This window comes from Rhodnius prolixus, unplaced genomic scaffold (assembly GCF_049639745.1).
Source record: "Rhodnius prolixus isolate KJV_2025 unplaced genomic scaffold, Rpr scaffold_10, whole genome shotgun sequence".
Taxonomy (NCBI): domain Eukaryota; kingdom Metazoa; phylum Arthropoda; class Insecta; order Hemiptera; family Reduviidae; genus Rhodnius; species Rhodnius prolixus.
In genome coordinates, this window is record NW_027411615.1 from 6,357,374 (window position 1) to 6,375,319 (window position 17,946).

Genomic DNA, 17,946 nt, shown 5'->3' on the forward strand with positions numbered 1-17,946 from the left:
CTGAGAATATAACTCTGAGATAAGCTCGTAATGATGGGCCATTAAAAGAAGTGCTAGGATCAGAAGTTGGATCGGAAGTTTCCTTACTTTTAAAGGCGCTTGTAGAGAAGTAACGCTAGTAGTGACGTAGTTCCTTTTCCTACAATTAAATTTCCGGTTGATTTTTTCGGAAGTGTATGTACCATTGGCCTATATTAATGATGAATAATTATTTATATTTTCTGGCTAATATTTGTCAATTAAATTCAATATAATGCTGTTTATAATTATTACGTCATTTGATTGACGTAAACATTCTTATCCAATTTTTTCGCTATTAGGCTATTGTTAATTGTTTAAAAAGATAAGTTGGCTTGATTTCTATGGGAACTGTTTTCATTCAAGAAACATTCAGTTTTTCTCTCTCTGTCTAAATTTTTGTAAGTTTTTTTGATTAGTGAACTCGAAAAATTGTACCTGTTCTCCAGTACTTTGTAGTCAGAGTGGAAGTGAATTTGAGTTCTATTTCTCTTTGACCCTTTCTTTATCAAAAAGAAACCAGAAGATAATCATGACTGTTTTCAAAAAGACCTTGTAGTGTTCAGGGTCACTAAACTAACCTACCTACATTTTTTTTTTGACTTCCTTATTAAGCTAACATTTTTTGTAAAAAGCCTAAAGTTGTACTTCCAAATTAAAGTTTAGTTTTAACAAGGTTATATTGTAACTATTATTAAAAACCTTGTTAAAGATACCCGGGAATTGAACTATTATGTCAACGTTACTATTTACGTCAATCGCATACATATTTATTTAAATAACTTGATGGAGATTAATTGCTGTAGTACAAAATCACTTATCGCATCACTTAAGATTATCAATAATGATTATATTTATTCTTAAAGATTTTTATTTTTTCTGTTTTTTTTTTTATGGAAGTTTATACCTCTTTATTTAAGCAGTATTCTCTCCATTATAAGAAGTATTACCATTGGACAGATTATCAATTTTCCCAAATTTGTATGGGAAATGCAGATTTTATTTTTGACAAATTTGTGTCCGTATGTCGGCCCATTTGGTACGTTCAGGGTGAGTTCAAAACCAAGAATAGGGTGTTCATATTTTTGGTATTTCGAATTAGACATAATGAGATCTCTTATTGCAGAATTGTCGTAAATTGAGTATAAAAATTGCGGTGTCATTAGTTAATTTATAAGATTTCATAGATGCTCCACAATGGTTCAGATAATTCCATTGTATTTGATGGGTAGGTAGCTCTGTCTGTAGGTGTAAAGAATCGTTCCACTTTCATTTAACAATATAAATATTAAGAGAATTTTTGACCATCATATTTTCTAGTGGTGATTTATAGAACTACAAAATGGCTGTTGTTTTTATACTTAATAAATGCATAAAAGTCATCATAATTACACTTTCTCCTTTTTTGCATCTCTTAACATCAAGGTAATTCTTGTACATAATCTATAATTTGTTTTATTGCTTTATTATTTGCTTATTTCGTAAACTATAAAGGAAATTATTAATAAAATTATTTTTTGGGGGGTTAAAAATGGACATAACAATAAAAAAAAAATTCAAAAATGAAAAGAATATTGTTTGGAAATGTCCTGTTAAGATGGCCATGCAATTTCTTAAGGAATTCTCTAGTATGAAGGCTTTAATATTCTATTGTTTCACCATATTGTTGTCACTATTGTGTCCTCATTTATATATTTTAATATAAAGAAATTATGATGAAATCAAAATTAAACTGCGGTAGCCTAAACATTGCATCTAAGCTCTCTCGCTGCGTTCTGTAAGCCATCACCCCCTCCCCCTTGTTAGTCTAGTCATTGTCTTCTAGTCCTATTATAGTCTAAATCTCTATTCACCAATAATACACTACGATGATCATTAAAAAATTTCCATCATCAGTTGTTTATTTCCATTGTTTATATAAATTGGATTATTGTTAATTACAGTTATTAAATATTATTATATAATTATTTTCACTCTTCATTAACTTCTAAATCTGATTGGTTATAAAGAAGAGGGCTTTTGTTGGTGGAAAATCTAATTGTGTAATTATATTTATGACGGATTTCTAGTGCTGCACGAGACCGAGACGAGGCGAGACTTTATGCAGTCTCGATCTTGGTCTCGGTCTCGTCGAGATATCTCGGTCTCGGTTTTTTTGAATTTTTGTTTAAGTATTAAAAGCGGTTTGCTTTCATTACCAATAGAAAATGTGTGTAAAAGAAGGCAACTACTTACACTTCAATGCATCATATATTACTATTACTGTTATATATCTTTATATAATTTCAAAAAGATGTTAAAAACGCGCCAAATATAAGACCCAAATAACATATCTGCCTCCTATAACAAGTCGATTCGTGAAATAAAAAATACACCTCCCAACAAACTTCCCGCTCCATTAGTTATGGCTGTTGGTGAAGATAAAGAATCTGATGATTCACCTTTTGACGACGACGACGACGACGACTGCATCAATATTTTTGCACCATTTGCTCAAAAATCAGCAAATATCACCGAAGCATGGAAGACAGAAATAATTAATTACACCAAATTAGACCAAGCACCAGTAGACGCTGACATTTTAGAATGGTGGAAAACACTTGAGAATTCCTTCAAAAATTTGTCTAGAATGGCGAAAGATATTTTTAGTATCTGTGCAACTTCAGTGCCATCGGAAAGATTATTTTCGCAAGCTGCGATGATAATGACCAATAGCTAACTTCTGACTCAGTAAAAGCTCTTTTATGTATCAATGCTTGGGCAAAGTGTATCTTAAAAACGAAAATTTGTGGCAATATTTTTTAGGTGCATAGATAGTCTTTTTTTTCAAATTCATTAATTCACTAATTCTAAAATATAATTCAAATAATATCTTAAGTTCAAAGTATTAGATTATTAATAGTGAAATTTATGAAATTGAATGAATGAATGATATGACTAGTGAAATTTATGAAATTGAATGAATGAATGATATGACTAGTGAAATTTAGTGAATTTATGTAAAAATTAGGTAATTCGAAGGGGGCCGCAACGGTAGCCGAGCTGTGCGAGACCTGCGAAGCTAATATGTATTGTGGTACTGGGTTCGATTCCCGGTCTTAGGCCTTGGATTTTATTTAATGGTTAATATGAGAAATTTACAGTAAAGTATGTTTGCTAGTCGCCTCCGTCCGCGACACCTAATTGGTAGTTGGACGTAAAGCCCCGCCTGAAAAAATAGGCGATTACTTTACTTTGCTTACTTTACTTATGTAATTCGAAGTCAAATAGATGTAGTAATATTGAACATATATAATAAAATCGTATCTTTTAATAATTAATTCAATACCCGTAATGATTATTTATTAATAAAGAACACAATTTTATAATTTTGTAGCTAAAAATTAATATTTGAAAAACCGAGACGAGACCGAGATTTCTCGACGAGATATATATCATGTCTCGGTCTCGGTTGCTCAAGTCTCGTCTCGAGACCGAGGTTTGTCTCGTTTCTCGTGCAGCACTACGGATTTCTATTGGCCTATGTATTTTAAATGTAATGACTATTTTTAAGCCTATTTGTGTAAACTATTTGTTTTTCTAAAGCGTTAATAAATGTCATTTCGCTCTCTGAAGATAATCATTAGAAGGTAAACTGAACACGTCTGTAAAATGAGTTCCTTCTAAGCTAAGGCATAATCTAACAAAACTATAAAAGCTAATCTTGATTATTTCGCATTAAATGCTAAATATTTTTTATGTTTTGTACATTAGATGTTGTTAAACCAAAAAAATAAATAAATTCGTTCAAAATTGAATAAAACAGAGAACTAACTTTGGAAAATGTGGCCCAATTTCTACGTCTATTTTTCCTCCCAACTACACATTACCATTGATAGCCAGGGAAAGTGTGCCCCATAAATGATGGCGAGGAATTTTTGGAATTCTACTCTCACAAAATATCAAGTAAACACAAATTAATTTTACAAAAAATTGGAGGAAGATAGAACGTGTTATTTTCTTGAAAATTTTTCTAAGAAATACTTGCATTTTCATTAGTATTAATTATGTTTTATTTTAAAAACTAATTGATTTTCTATTTTGCTAACTGCCATTGAAATAGTTTTTCTTTACTAATTTTGTTTTTGTTAATAATAGTTTACATAAAGCTAAAAATATGGTAGTTGTGTACGTAAATGGAATATTTGAAAATAATTTCATAAATATTTTAATATTTCATTTATTTTGAAATGATTTTATGGGTATTATTTCTTAATTTTTGCTGTTATGTTATACTTTAAAACAGTTATTTGTGGCCTTCGTCCATATTGCGGTGTTATAATGAGGTAATCATTATTGCTTGATAACATTCATTTTGTGTTGAAGGGAAATATTTTGAAGTTTACTAAGAAAGTATGTTGTTTATTGGTTATTCTTTACGACTTAAGTTTTATTACAGTTACGATTATATTATCATTACAATTTTAATTGCTTCAATGTGCGCTATATTTATATTAATAGATTTATTAGAGGTTTCATTATACACGATTTGTTTTACCTTTAATATAACATTTTGTTACATAGTTCTCAATAACTTGAACAAATTCTTCAGACTTGGAATTTTTACGGTACTTTAATTTTATGCTTCAATATATGGTTTTTGCTTCATTTAATTTTGATTAAATTTGTAAATTGTAATAGTAGAGAATTTCGTGACTAATCTTTAAATCTCACGTTTTTCTTGAATCTAAATTCTGAATAACAAACTGTTGAATCATTTAAATTCCACAAATAATTAATTATTTTAATGTTTGCCTTTTACCTGGAGTTATAAACCGGAACTCGCACTGCCGTCTACAGGAAATCATTATTTGCTGCCATTATCCAAATTCCGTTTAATACATTTCCTTAAATCTATCTACTTTAGGCTTTTTTTCTCTCCCTTTTTGTGCTGTTTGTAAAAACCGGTTTTCTCTTCAAGGCAAACTGTTTTGTAATAATGCGTAATTTTTTTTAACTTTTTATGAACATAAATTAAATTTTTGTGATTCAAGTGAGAAATTAGCTATCGCATGTTTTAGTTAAATTATTTTACTAACTCACGCAATTATAAAAACTAAAAAAAATTCTCACAACTCACGATTAAAGTTTGAAGTGATAAATAGTAATTAACCATTAGTTACTACACAAAAAAGAGATTAGTATAACTTTGGCGCGGCTAGAGATATAACCTTGGGGAGGCTTTAAATGACCCTCGAAAATAAAAGTCCATATCATTGTAAGTTTGTGTTAAATCCTTCTAGAAATATGCCTTTCACCGTACCACTTGTTATAGAAATATATTTACATTTTTTAAGCTACCTATTTTTCTGCCTTTGGTTATGTTTCGAGGTTTTTAAGAAGTAATAACTGCTTATTCTCATTTGAACTTTTTATAGTGTGTTTAATTAGATGTAATCAACTTCAGGCTTGCAATATCTGTTGTGAACACCCACTCGACTTGTCTCTTTACTCCATACCGATATATTGCAGTAAATAATTAGAGAATTTGTCTTCCTTGTTTAAAGTTTAGGGGTAATAGAAGGGATAGAATGGGTCAAGTGATTGTTGTCAATTAGACGGGGACATAGAGAGATAGCTTTATATCTTTTTACCATGAATTTTGAACCACTTACTTCTGGCAGATATATACAGGGTGATCCATTTAAAACGCACCAATCGCTAATAACTTTTTAGGAAAGCGGAATTTCGAAAAAACCCATGAAGTAAACTATATGTCGCGTATTAGACTTTATTTAAAAAAATATTATGATTATTCAAGTGATAAGAATTACTGCATACGCTGGATTCGAACTGGGGTTCTCCCACTTACAAAGCCACGCTCTTGACCACTAGACCAACACCCGCCCATCCCTGGTAAGATATTCTTACCGTAATCATAGGTCAAGAAGTCTTGTATACGGAGTGCATTAAAATGATGTGATGGTTACGTTTATTTGATGATAAAACCAATTTATCCTGATTCACCCACAACCATTACATTACACTACATGTTTTAAAATCTTAAGTTATTATTATTTTTTCACTTTGCGTCACCAATAACATTTTTTGCAGTCAGAGGACCTCCCAAAACTTGTATTTCTGGTGGAAAATTAATATCGAGAACCGTTCCCGAATAGATAAAATTGTAACTTTGATCTTAAATATCTCAACTAATATTAGGGATATCAAAACGGAATTATCGTCATTTTTCACAGTTTTTTATGTAGTTTTCATAATCATTGTCAAAACCAGTGGTCCTTATGAACCCAAATCGGGTTTTTAGCCGTAACTCCGCCAAAAATGAAGATACAGCATCGGGGGTGGAAAATTTGAAAACTAGACCAAAAAAAAAACATATAGTTTACTTCGTGGGTTTTTTCGAAATTCCGCTTTCCTAAAAAGTTATTAGCGATTGGTGCGTTTTAAATTGATCACCCTGTATATAAAAATACTGCAGGCCTGTCCAGCAGTTGTTACACCTGTATTCAGTCTTAACGTCGTAGGTTCTGGTACTACTTTCTTATGTACGTAGCAGCAGCTACACAAAGAATATCAAAGTGCAATTCCATTCATAACGGCTAAAATATTTGTAAAATTTCTGCTTTCCTTAAGCTTTAGACATGACGGGTCTTACTAGATGTATAAACATTCTTGTGTTCCATAATATCGTGATTGTAAACAAACTTCTAAAAATAAAATAAAAAAGTAGATTGTTGGAGAAGAAAAACAACTTCAGTCCTATTTCAAATTTCAAAATATTAATCTTTTTTTTTTAACTCCATTTTGAAATCATTATATAAAAAAAAAAAATAGAAGCTGACCACACTGAGAGAGGGGATACTTGTAAGTTGTAGGAACGAAGATGATGATTTAGAAGGAGGATGAGGAAGTGAGGTGGGCTTCCTTTGGAGCTTGTTGCGAGGACCGGTTCACGATCAGAGTTCAATGTTCCCGGTTTGAATGTATTGCCCAAGCTGCAATCTTTACTTTCCAAAACATAATGACTCCATGTTAAAGAAAGCAAAAACCATAAAAATGGTTATAAATTAATGTCGTCGTTAACTCATTCGTACAGAAGTGTAAAGAATGAAAAATAATTAAAAAAAAAAAGACGTGAAACAGCCTAGGCTATTTATCCTTCTGGGAACAATCAACAAGAAATTTCCTTCAGACATAGAACTTTATTAGTATTAATTAGGTAATATAAGCCCTAAAGATGGTTGAAATCCCTATCCCTAAAGCTTTGCTTAAACAAAACAAAAACAAAAAAAAAGTGAAGTTGGCAGCAATGGCTGTTTTTCTCTATTAAGAAGGCTTAAGAGTATTCTCTGGCACATATATGTTAATTCTTTAAATGGCTGTGGCAGTCTATGTTAGACAAGATGGTGGTAATGTGGAACACCATATGGGAAGGTAATCCCTTAAATTTACAAACTTAAATTGTACACAAATTTATTCTAGAGTATTGTAGAATATTTGTTCATAGTTTTCAGTGATTGAATTATTGTTCCAAAAAAGAAGAAAGATTACTACCAATTTCTATCGAAATGTTTTTTAATTATTGTCAAAATTGTAAATTGAGTATTTTTGTAAACACTGTTAGGTTATTCCGGTATTTTTAATCGAGGCTACAAATTGAAGGGTAACTACAACCAGCATTCTCTAGAGTTGTGCAATTATTTACCAGCTAGTTACGTAAACTAAAGCATTTTTTTCTTTTCATTTTGATTGTCATTTACTTTTTAAAATATATTTGTTAAATGTGTTTAAAGATCGTATCAACTCAGAATTAAAGGAATAAAATTGTACATGTAACACTAGTGGCAGGACAAACCTGATCTAAGTTGAACTATTGCCGAATTACAATTAGTTTAATTAACCTCCAGCTGACACTATTTTGTGCAGGTTAACTTTTCTTTTTTTTTTTTGTACAACTTTTTAAACTTCTGATTAAAAAAAGTGTATATTTTTTTGAATATTTACAAGTTTTATCATATTTTAATACATTAAATTCATAAAAACGGAAATTAAGATTTAGAAAAAGTGGTAAATTTGATAGAATGATTTTTTTTTCCAATCTCTACTATTTAAAACCGTATTTGTAACCTGCAACCCAAAACAAATTGTTGCACCGTGTACCGTATCTGAGATTGATATGATGCATCATTGTTACCTTATAATAGAAGAAAAAGTTTGTTGCCTCCTACAAGGTAGTTCTGTAATTAAACATTTTGTTTCAAGATGTCTAAAAATAAATTTTAAATCTCTGTTAAATGTGTGGGATGGTTTTATTTATTTATTTTTTATCTCATCCATTCACTGAACTGTTACGGATACTTTGCAACAATAGTAGCGTAAATGAATGAATCATTTATTAGTACAGTTTTTTTTAATACAAAAATTAAATCAGCTTCTGGAAATTGATAACCAAGGGCCCCACTAACAATCGCGTGCATGATGTATAAAATAACCCAGATTTTATTCATCTTTAAATGAATGAACGTAATTATGAATTAATTATTCATACTAAATTAAAGAGAGGAAAGATAGTGTTCTAGTAGTGAGGCGCCAAACACTTCCTTCCTGTTCGTTTAGTGTGAATTCCTAGTGTGCTAATTGGCATGTAATCATTATTAGATAAATAATTTAGATTTAGTTAAGGAAATAAAAGAATAATAATCATCAAAATTTCCTTTAAAAGTAGAATTATGTACTTATTATGTTAGGAATTTTTATTCATGAATTTATTTAAACTTAATTTTCTTTATTTTTAAAGGATTATTATCTTTTTCAATGCTCATTTACAAGTTTATTGAAAACAACAATTAAAACCTTCTTTGCATGAAATTCCTTCAGTTAAATTCTGCTTCTTTGTTTCTTATTTTCCTTATATTTAATCAAATTTCAATCATTTAATTAATTTATTCTATTAATATTTTTAAAAAAAAGTTTACAAAAAATCTTAATTAAGTAGATGTCTAATGTGAAACTTTTACATGATTTTTATCTTACCTCAATTTATCAAATAATTAAATTCTCATTAAAACTATTTTGAGCTTTTGAAAAAACTACGAGGAACATAAATAAAGTTAAAGAAAAAAAAAAAAAATCAAAGCCGTTTTCAAAAAATTCCAGAAAATAGTACAAACAAATTCATCACAGAAGTGGCTTCTTACGGTTAGAAGCAATTTTTAGAGAAATTAAAATCAAGTGCATCACAGAGCTATTCTTATTCCAGGCGCCACGGATAGCCGAGCGGTTAGAGGCGAGGCCTGCAAAGCTAATATGCATTGTGGTACTGGGTTCGATTCCCGGTCTTCAGGCCTTGGATTTTATTTAATGGTTAATAAAAAGAAATTTACAGTAAAGTATGTTTGCTAGTCGCCTCCGTCCACGACACCTAATTTGGTAGTTGGACGTTTAAGCCCCGCCTGAAAAAAAAAAAAATTCTTATTCTAGAGAGGCTAAAAACGGATTTTTGCTTTGAATTCAAAATTTCTACTCTAAGGCAACACGAATTTTGTCGTAGTAAAAGCCATAATGGAAATTTGTTTTTTTAGTATTTAGGTTTCTATTTGCTTAACTGTTGTACTCGTAAGCTAACATCCGGATTAGTTTTTTACATATTTTATGTATTTATTTTTTAGTTTAAAATTGAAAATAATTAATTTTTCTGTTTTTCCTGTTTGCAGCAAATTACGTTAAGAGAAGGAGGACATGTGTTCGAGATGTGGAAAAAGCCGCCTGTGGAGCCAGTGATGAGGGTTTACGTTTACAACGTCACCAATGCCGACGATTTTCTTAATAATGGTGACAAACCAATTTTAGATGAATTAGGACCTTATGTTTATGTGTAAGTTTCGGGTTATATTTATATAATCTACTTGTATATTTCCTTCACAGTGTTGGTAAGTTTAATGAACTTTGAAGGGCTTGGGTATAAAGGCTTTTAAGTGCAGAAAGCAAGAGAAGGTTATATTTAAGGTATAAGGTTCTCCAATTGGTAAAGGTTAATGAGTGGAATTCGTCAGAAAGTACTCTATTTAAAGATTTTGAAGGTTACCAATTTTTATTCTGAGGAAAGTTAATTTTCAACCGAAATAACACGAGGTTTTCTCATTGAGGATTATTTATATAATAAGGTACTGTATACAATTTGGAAGTTTTCAAAATCAGCACGTTTCAAAAAAGTTAATTTGATGAATAAAAGAAAGAAAACAATTGGACGAAAAGATGAAAATAAATTGATTAAATTTAAACTTAATGAATTTAATTTTAAAAAATGTAAAATAATAAGAATGAACTCTTAACCACCTGTTTGCATTTCATTGAAAACTACAAAGAATGACGTATATTTCTTGGAAGTATGTCCTGTCCTTCAGTATGTGTAACGTAGTTGCATGATAAGAATTAATAAACCTGGAATCGAACTAGACAATGACTCATCTATGTACATAGCTGCTGCTTGTATATTGGAAGAAAGAGTGTAGAATCTTTTGGGAAAGAATGAGTCAAACAAGCAAATATTGGATTCTTATTAAAAAGTGAGTGCCCTTGATGAATCACCTTGTCCAGGAGAGTCACGAACTGAGAAATACCATCAAGGTTCAACTTCCTCTTGTAGGATGTACAGTCAGTGTTTTTATGAATTCAAATTAACTAGCTCAGATAGAATTTTTTTTTTTTTTTACTTAAAGTTAAGATTGTCTTCACTTATTCTAGTAAATTGGTCTGTGAACTGTAGGTAAACTTATATGTTAATGCACAACTTAACTAAAAAACGAACGATAGCGAAAAGTTTTTGTCCGATTATTATTGGTTTAGTAATGATTCGATATCGAATAAGGCAGTATTTGTGGGGAGGGGGTAAATTCTATTTTTTCTGAATCGATTTTTGAGTATTCTGGATATTTTCTCGAAAATTGATTTCTTTTAATCTTATTTTACTAGCTGCACCACACATTTAGAATTAAATTTTTAATAAAAATCAGTCGATAAAATTTGTCATTTTAATCGCTTCATTTTGATACTGCCAAAAAATTAGAGAACTTTAGAGAAATATTCTCATAAGAAAATGCCGTTAACATCAACAAACATCAACAGTAAACATCAGCTTACGAAAATAACATTTAACAGAAAATAACAGTTAAATGTTCTTTCGGAGATAGATAAGCAAAGAATTGGAGGAATGTATTTTTAGACGTCGAAGAAGAAAAAAAAATATAAATCTATTCAAAAAAAATCCATAAATTATGGCTAATTTATAGTTTTATGGTGATCTCATCAAGGTCATTTATTTATTGAAATAATGGAAAGGAGATATTACTTTTCAAAAAATACTTACTTTTAAATTTATATGAATCATATTTGTTTGAAAGATATATTACAAATTCAAGGATTATTTTATGAATTGGTATGAAATATATAAAAATACTTTTTGAGTGATTCAGTTTGAAAAATTATATTTGTACAATTTCAGTTTTGAATACATTTTTTCAGTTTACTGCGGAATAAAATGAGTTTTTTGAAACACTTTATTTTAATGGGGTAAACTTCAACATCTATTGTGCCCCCCTTAGTGGCTCAAGTTGAAACCTCTCCCTCAATTCCTCTAGTGAGAACATAACCTGTCCCCATCACCTGGTGATATCAAGGCTCTCTGGGAACACCCTGGGCAAAAAAAAAAAAAAAAAAATGAGGAGCTAAAAGATAAGATAAAAACTTCACAAAAAAAGCCTTAGTCACTTTCAAAAGCGGATTTATTTTCTCTTCTACCACCCAACATGGGTACTGTTTGGCGGTCAAATGTCTTCTAAAGCCCACATTATCCGGGAAAAGCTACTTAATTCCTAGGATATTGTTCTTTTGTCCAGCCTCTTAGCTAGAAGAGATGTGAGATTATGCTCTATCCCTGCTAAGGGACGTTCTCATATCGTTTTGGTTGGTCTGCACCTAGGATTAGTTGTCTGGAGGGGCTTACCACTCGATGAGGTGGAGATTTTGCCCCTCCTTCAAGGTGAAGAATTGTGTACAGATGATTTGGAAGTAAGAAATTTAAAAATCTATTGTTCGAGAGTAGCAGAATTATATCATAACACTTGAATAGAGCAGATAGTTTCAATAGAGCAGGTTATTGAATGTTCAGCTTGCTGTAACCACCATAGCCGAGCATGTAGTTATTGTGTTATAGTACCACATAACTAGTTCTTATCTCTAATAGGTGCGAATATTCCATAATAACATGGAGAAGTCCCTGACATCATTGTATTGTACGCACTTATAATTAGCTATTCATATTTCATTTTACTGCTTATTTAGAAGAATGAGTGAAGGAAAAATTATCTGATGGTAGAATTCTCATTTAGTTAACCTCTCTTATGCTGCAATATTTATTGCTTTTGATAAACAGGTTCTCTTTGACTGTGCGGAATGTATTGAATAAATGATTGAAACCGCAAGGTTGTCAATTTACAAGAGTTTATTTGACGTAGTAGATTAAACTGGTTTTTTTCTTTGATTCTGGTCGAAATAATTGGTTTGGGATTTTCATCGTATTTTTTTAAGATTGGTGCGTCAATGAGGAGTGTTAAGTCAAATTTCCAGGATATGTTTAGTTTTCCTTATCTGAAGAACACATTTATGAGCATGCCATAAATTATACTTGTGATAACTAATTGTGTAGTTATACTACACCACCTTCGTGTTTAGATTTTTTTTTTGGGGGGGGGAAGTTATTAGACGGTAGGATTGTAATTCTTCCCGTCCGCGTAGTTTCCGTGCCCCGTGAAACCACAATGCAGCCCCTGAAGACATCAGAACCGTCCTAAGAAGATTTATTACAGAATTAGACTGAAATCAATGAGTTGAATGAAGGTAAATTATTGTAACATAATGGTGATAATGAGTCAGCTAAGAATGCTGTTAAGGATGGATAATGAGCTGCCAGTGAGCTCTCACAAGGTGCCGGAGAACAGAGCTGACAGAGAAGAAGAACGGAAAGAAACAAGATAAATGCAAGAAGATGTGCAAACTGTCCAGACTCAATCCGATGCAACATCTCTTACTGATCATGGTAGCGATTTGGTCATATTATCATCGATTTAAACTTCTTGGTCGTGAGGGAATGGTCAAATTTTGGCAGCCTATAACTTATAAATGCCCTCTCTTCGCGAGCTAGTGAGCTAATGAAATGAGAACTTCCACTATACAAGGGTAATCCTGGTCATGTTAGTTATCTTCGCACCTCTGTTAATCACTAACTTACAAGAATACTTCCTGAACTTTATTTAATTCAATTGACATTAATTTTATTCGGTTTGGATGAATTATTTGCCACTGTGTACTGTCTTGGTTTGATAATTTGTGTATCAGGTTATAAAGGTAAAACCTGTCGTCATTATAGGCAGGTAGACATTCCTCTTGGAAAAGAGATTCAGGGATCTTAAACGTGTATCTCGGGTGGGAAACTCACTGTAGAATTGTTTTTTTTTTTTCAAATGGCTGCAGTACTGAAAGAAACTAGAAAGCAAGACTTCAGTTAGAACACTTATTTAGAATGGAGGAAGAAGAATATCCAATACACTGGAAGACACTCCTGCAGATCATGATCTAAGAAGAGGCTGGCTAAAGTTAAAGTAACTGGATACAGAAAATGATGGTAGAATTACCAGAATGCGTGGAATGGAGAAATTTCGGAAGGTTTCAACTCCTTTAAGGCTCAGACAGATGATTGACAGTGATGTCTTGATCATTTAGTTTGTGCAGTAATGACACTCTATTGAATAGCCAACATTTACGCAGACATTTTCAAAATCCTTTCCCTTTCTAAAAAAAAAATCAATTGCTTAAGAATTTAGGCATATATTAGGTTTGAACTCAATCGCATTACTAATAATAATTATTTAGACGTTATTAAGATTAGTTGCCACGCCAAATTAGATCATTATGTTGTAGAGAAATGGTAGCTACAGCCTGAGTAGCTAGCGTCCTTGGATATCCTTCAAGAATGTGGTTCGTTTAAATAACATTGGTTGTTTTTGTAACCTCACATTTTCTATTCTATTCAATTTACCTGCTACAGCCTTGGCTGGTTAAAGTTAAAGTTCAACATTAATCATTATTTTAATAAAATAAAAAAAACTATATTATCACTTGACTATTGAGAATCATAATTTGTATCATGGTAAATTAAATTATAAAAATCGGTTGGTTACTCTACTCTTGTCACTTGGTAAGAGACAGTATTGGAATAACGCCTAATTATCGATATCGATTTTTATCTAAAATCTTTTAGAATCTCAAAACACATTTAACTTAATTTTTTTTTTTTCTTGGGGAATAAAACACAAAAATGTGTTTTCTTTGTAATACAACTGTCCGGTACGATACATCGTTCAAATTTCAAACCTCTATATCTCTCTTTGTAAATGTTCCGATTTTAATGAATTCTTTACAGAATTGTATACAAAACTTAGCTCTATAACTGGTATTAATTTCAACTTTTAGTGATACTGGTTAATGAGATATAGAAAGTTAAATTTTAGAGGTTTTGCAAATCGTTCTAATTTCCAACCTCTATATCTCTCTTTGTATTGTTCCGATTGTAAAGAAAAATTAGCTCTATAACTGCTATTAATAGCAATCTATTAATGACAATAGTTAACGAGATATAGAAGGTGGAATTTTGGTGGTTTTCATATGTATGTTCTTATCAAGCTCTCTGGTACGTTCCGCATGGTGTGTTACATCTTTAGTTCATTCTTTCTGCGTTCAACTTGCCCTATATTATTTGCCGCTGGTTCCGAAGCAGTAAAGGCTGTCGGGGCTGCAGGGGCAACCTCTCTATCCAAAGAGTCAAATTGCTGTGCATTCTAAGATCTGCACATTCAGTAAATAGTTTTCTATGCCCTTGTATTCCTGAATTTCTTAATAGTCTTCTACAACGCCAGGATAAACTCAGGGTTGTAATTCATCATAAATTGTTTCCGTCCCTTAAGGAAACCTTTTCAATAGGTTACCTTTTGCATGCGAACATTATGCTCCATTGTCTTCCTTAAATGGCATACTAACTTTGTTCATTTGTAGTAACTTAGTCTTGCCGACTTGCTTTCGATTCTCTGATAAGATTAGAATCGGAAAGTTGCCGATATTAAAGAAAACTAGCGTATTATGGATGGTTAAATCTTGTTCAACCGGCCAAACTAAAAACATCAAACAATGTCTTTTTGAAAGTTTTAATCCCTAAACAAAATGAAATCCCTACAAATTACGAACATATTCGTTAAATAGATAAGAACTATGTCAACGACAGATAATGATTATTGCTATCGATCCTTCCACAACAGATGCTTAATGTTTAAAACAAAAAACAAAAAAAATTATAATTAAGAAATAAAACTAATATAATGTTTTTAAAGATGCAGAACACAAGAATGGAAGGGATATTTAGTAAACGGTACCTGTCTGTTCGCTTATTATCTAGAAATATATATGCTTCGCCCAGTTTATTGATACTTTCGCTGGTTATACACTTGCAGATTTCTTCTATGTGTTGTTAATGCACAGTTAGTATCTGTCTGTCCCAGTCTGGTCCTTACATAATCACAACTTTCTTAAAAACTTGCCATGAAAGCAATGGGGACCTAGTTTATCAGCTTCCTGACTAAAGAACTCTCAAAATACAATGCAAATTGTGAGTGTTTTATATTTATATATGCATACATTTTTTACTTTTTTTTTTGGATCGATTAAATAATTGTACATTACAAAGGAAAAGAGTGGGTGGGTGGTGACATTCGACAGCTGCAAAAAAAATAAATAAATACAAAAAATGTTTGGATTTTTATTAACGACCTCCATCTTGATAGAAAGCATTGAAATTGGGATTCTTGTTAGCTGTGCATGACTCAAGAAATTCAAACTATCAGGCGAATTACATAATTCTGACAACTTTTCATCACGTATTATGATAACAGACTGTTTTTTTAAACAAAAAGTGGTACAAACTTAAATCTGTAAAACTTTTACTATAGTAGATCTCAAGGTGTTAACTTACAAAATTGTCTTCAAACTTAGATTTCTGTATCTATCTTAGTCGACATCAACTTCGGCTTACTTTGGGGGGGCGGAACTTTGGGAATCAAGTTTCCTGCAAAAACTTCAATTTTCATGAAAAGGATTTAACAAAACTGACTTTAAGTAAGGAGTATGGAAACTAAAAGGGTTGATTTATTATTAATTCGAACCATCTGGTCAGGAATTTTTCTTTCAGCATATGGTTGTTTGATGGTTGTATATAGAAATGTCCATTAATATTGTCTATCTAAAATCATAATATGTTGTGCAATTGTGGCTGAAAGTTAGTCAGTTATCAAGGCTTGAAATATGGAGTGTCAAGTACGCTGGAAAGTTTGCCTCTGAGATCTTCTGATAATTTCAATAAGGCATCATCAGCTAATGCAGAAATTCTTTCCATTGTCTAAGGACTATATGTATTCTTCACAAGAAGAACTTTCTTGCTTTGAAGACTGAAAGTAGTTTGTCCAGTTCCGAAGAGGTAATATTGAAAATAAAGTCTTTCCACGCTCTTTAATCGTGTTGGTTGTCTTGTGGGACATAAAAAGGACACTAAGCCTCAGACACCACAGCTTTCCAACCTTCTCGATCCCTCGCAGCCATTCTCTAACCGTGCAGGCCGACCGCCTCCACATCGTCCTCCACGTCCCTCAGCCATCTCAGCCTTGGTCTGCCTCCAGGATGTCCATACAATGCTCTCTTTGGGGCCCTTATATCCACCATCCAGTGTATGTGTCCCAACCATATCGCAGTCTTCCTGATTTTATGCAAGATACAATATCAGACTCCCCAAACAGTCAAGACTATTATTGCTGCCCTTTTTTGAGGACTAATCCTTGGTATGGAGAAGACAATTGAACGGAAACGCTCTACTCTATATAAGTTACATATACAGGTATGACCAAGATACTATCCGCCCAAAAATTTGCAAAGATTCATTAATTTGCTATTCAGGCTATGCATAGAAAGATCCTTGGCTTAATCTCCAAATTTCCTTTTATCTTCTTCGCTCTCTGACTAGTAAAACTCCATGGCAGAGCCTCCTCCATTAATTAGATTAATCTTCAGAATTACCTTTTTTTACTTTGCATCAAAATACCAACACGATTTTTCAAGAAAAGCGTGCTAGATCACCCAAATAGGTGGGCAAGTATCCTAGGCAATTACTTCCGCAATTGATAACTTCCGGATTGATTAATCCCGTGTCCACTTTTGACATAATAAATGGTTGGTTATACCGTGACGTGGGAGTTACCCTGTGACATCGTAATAAAAAGAAATCGAACTAGAGATTAACACAGCTGATCTAGCGATTTTATTTCTGCTCCTAATTTTCACTATATATTTAATACCTACTAATACAATATATGTTATATGACCATACAAGTCACACACATAACAAGTCTAAAATACTCGTTTTCTGGAACATTTTTAATATCAGACGAAAAAAATTTCCCAATAATAGTTGTACCGTATTATGAAAAAGTTCGTGCTAGAAGCTAACTTAAATCAGCTACAGTTTGTTTCGAGGAAATCGAGGTAATCTTTAAAGCCTCTTTTGGAAACCATTTAATAGCTCAAACCCAAAAATAGTGTTTCCTGCCCCTGTTCCCACACCCAGGATAGGACCTACTTATTATCCAAGTAAATTTTCAAATAAAAGTTAAATGTCGACGTGTAATGCGCATGCTAAGCTAAAAGAGAATCGTGGTACCTGGTCTGTCTGCAAATTAAAAATAAACTTCATAAGTTTAGGCATTGGTTTCCATGATGGAGGGCCACGTGTACTGTTTGTTCCTTTCCTATAATGATCCAGACAAAAACACATCTCTC

At 32.0% G+C, this 17,946-nt stretch overlaps 1 protein-coding gene and 1 long non-coding RNA gene across 9 annotated transcripts in view; one reads left to right on the top strand and one right to left on the bottom strand.

Annotated features, from left to right (window-relative positions):
* The window catches only part of emp (epithelial membrane protein), a 107,932-nt gene that overhangs the window by 81,027 nt on the left and 8,959 nt on the right, over positions 1-17,946 (top strand). For all 8 annotated transcript variants that reach the window (XM_074133300.1, XM_074133295.1, XM_074133301.1 and 5 more), the window contains one exon: positions 9,732-9,892. In XM_074133300.1, the coding sequence (XP_073989401.1) occupies positions 9,732-9,892 (161 nt within the window). The remainder of the gene's footprint in view (positions 1-9,731; positions 9,893-17,946) is intronic.
* Positions 11,491-16,271, bottom strand: LOC141456914 (uncharacterized). The gene is made up of 3 exons (XR_012460120.1): positions 16,094-16,271; positions 13,707-13,863; positions 11,491-11,709 (listed from the first exon to the last, which is right to left on the bottom strand). It is a non-coding gene; the product is annotated as an uncharacterized lncRNA (long non-coding RNA).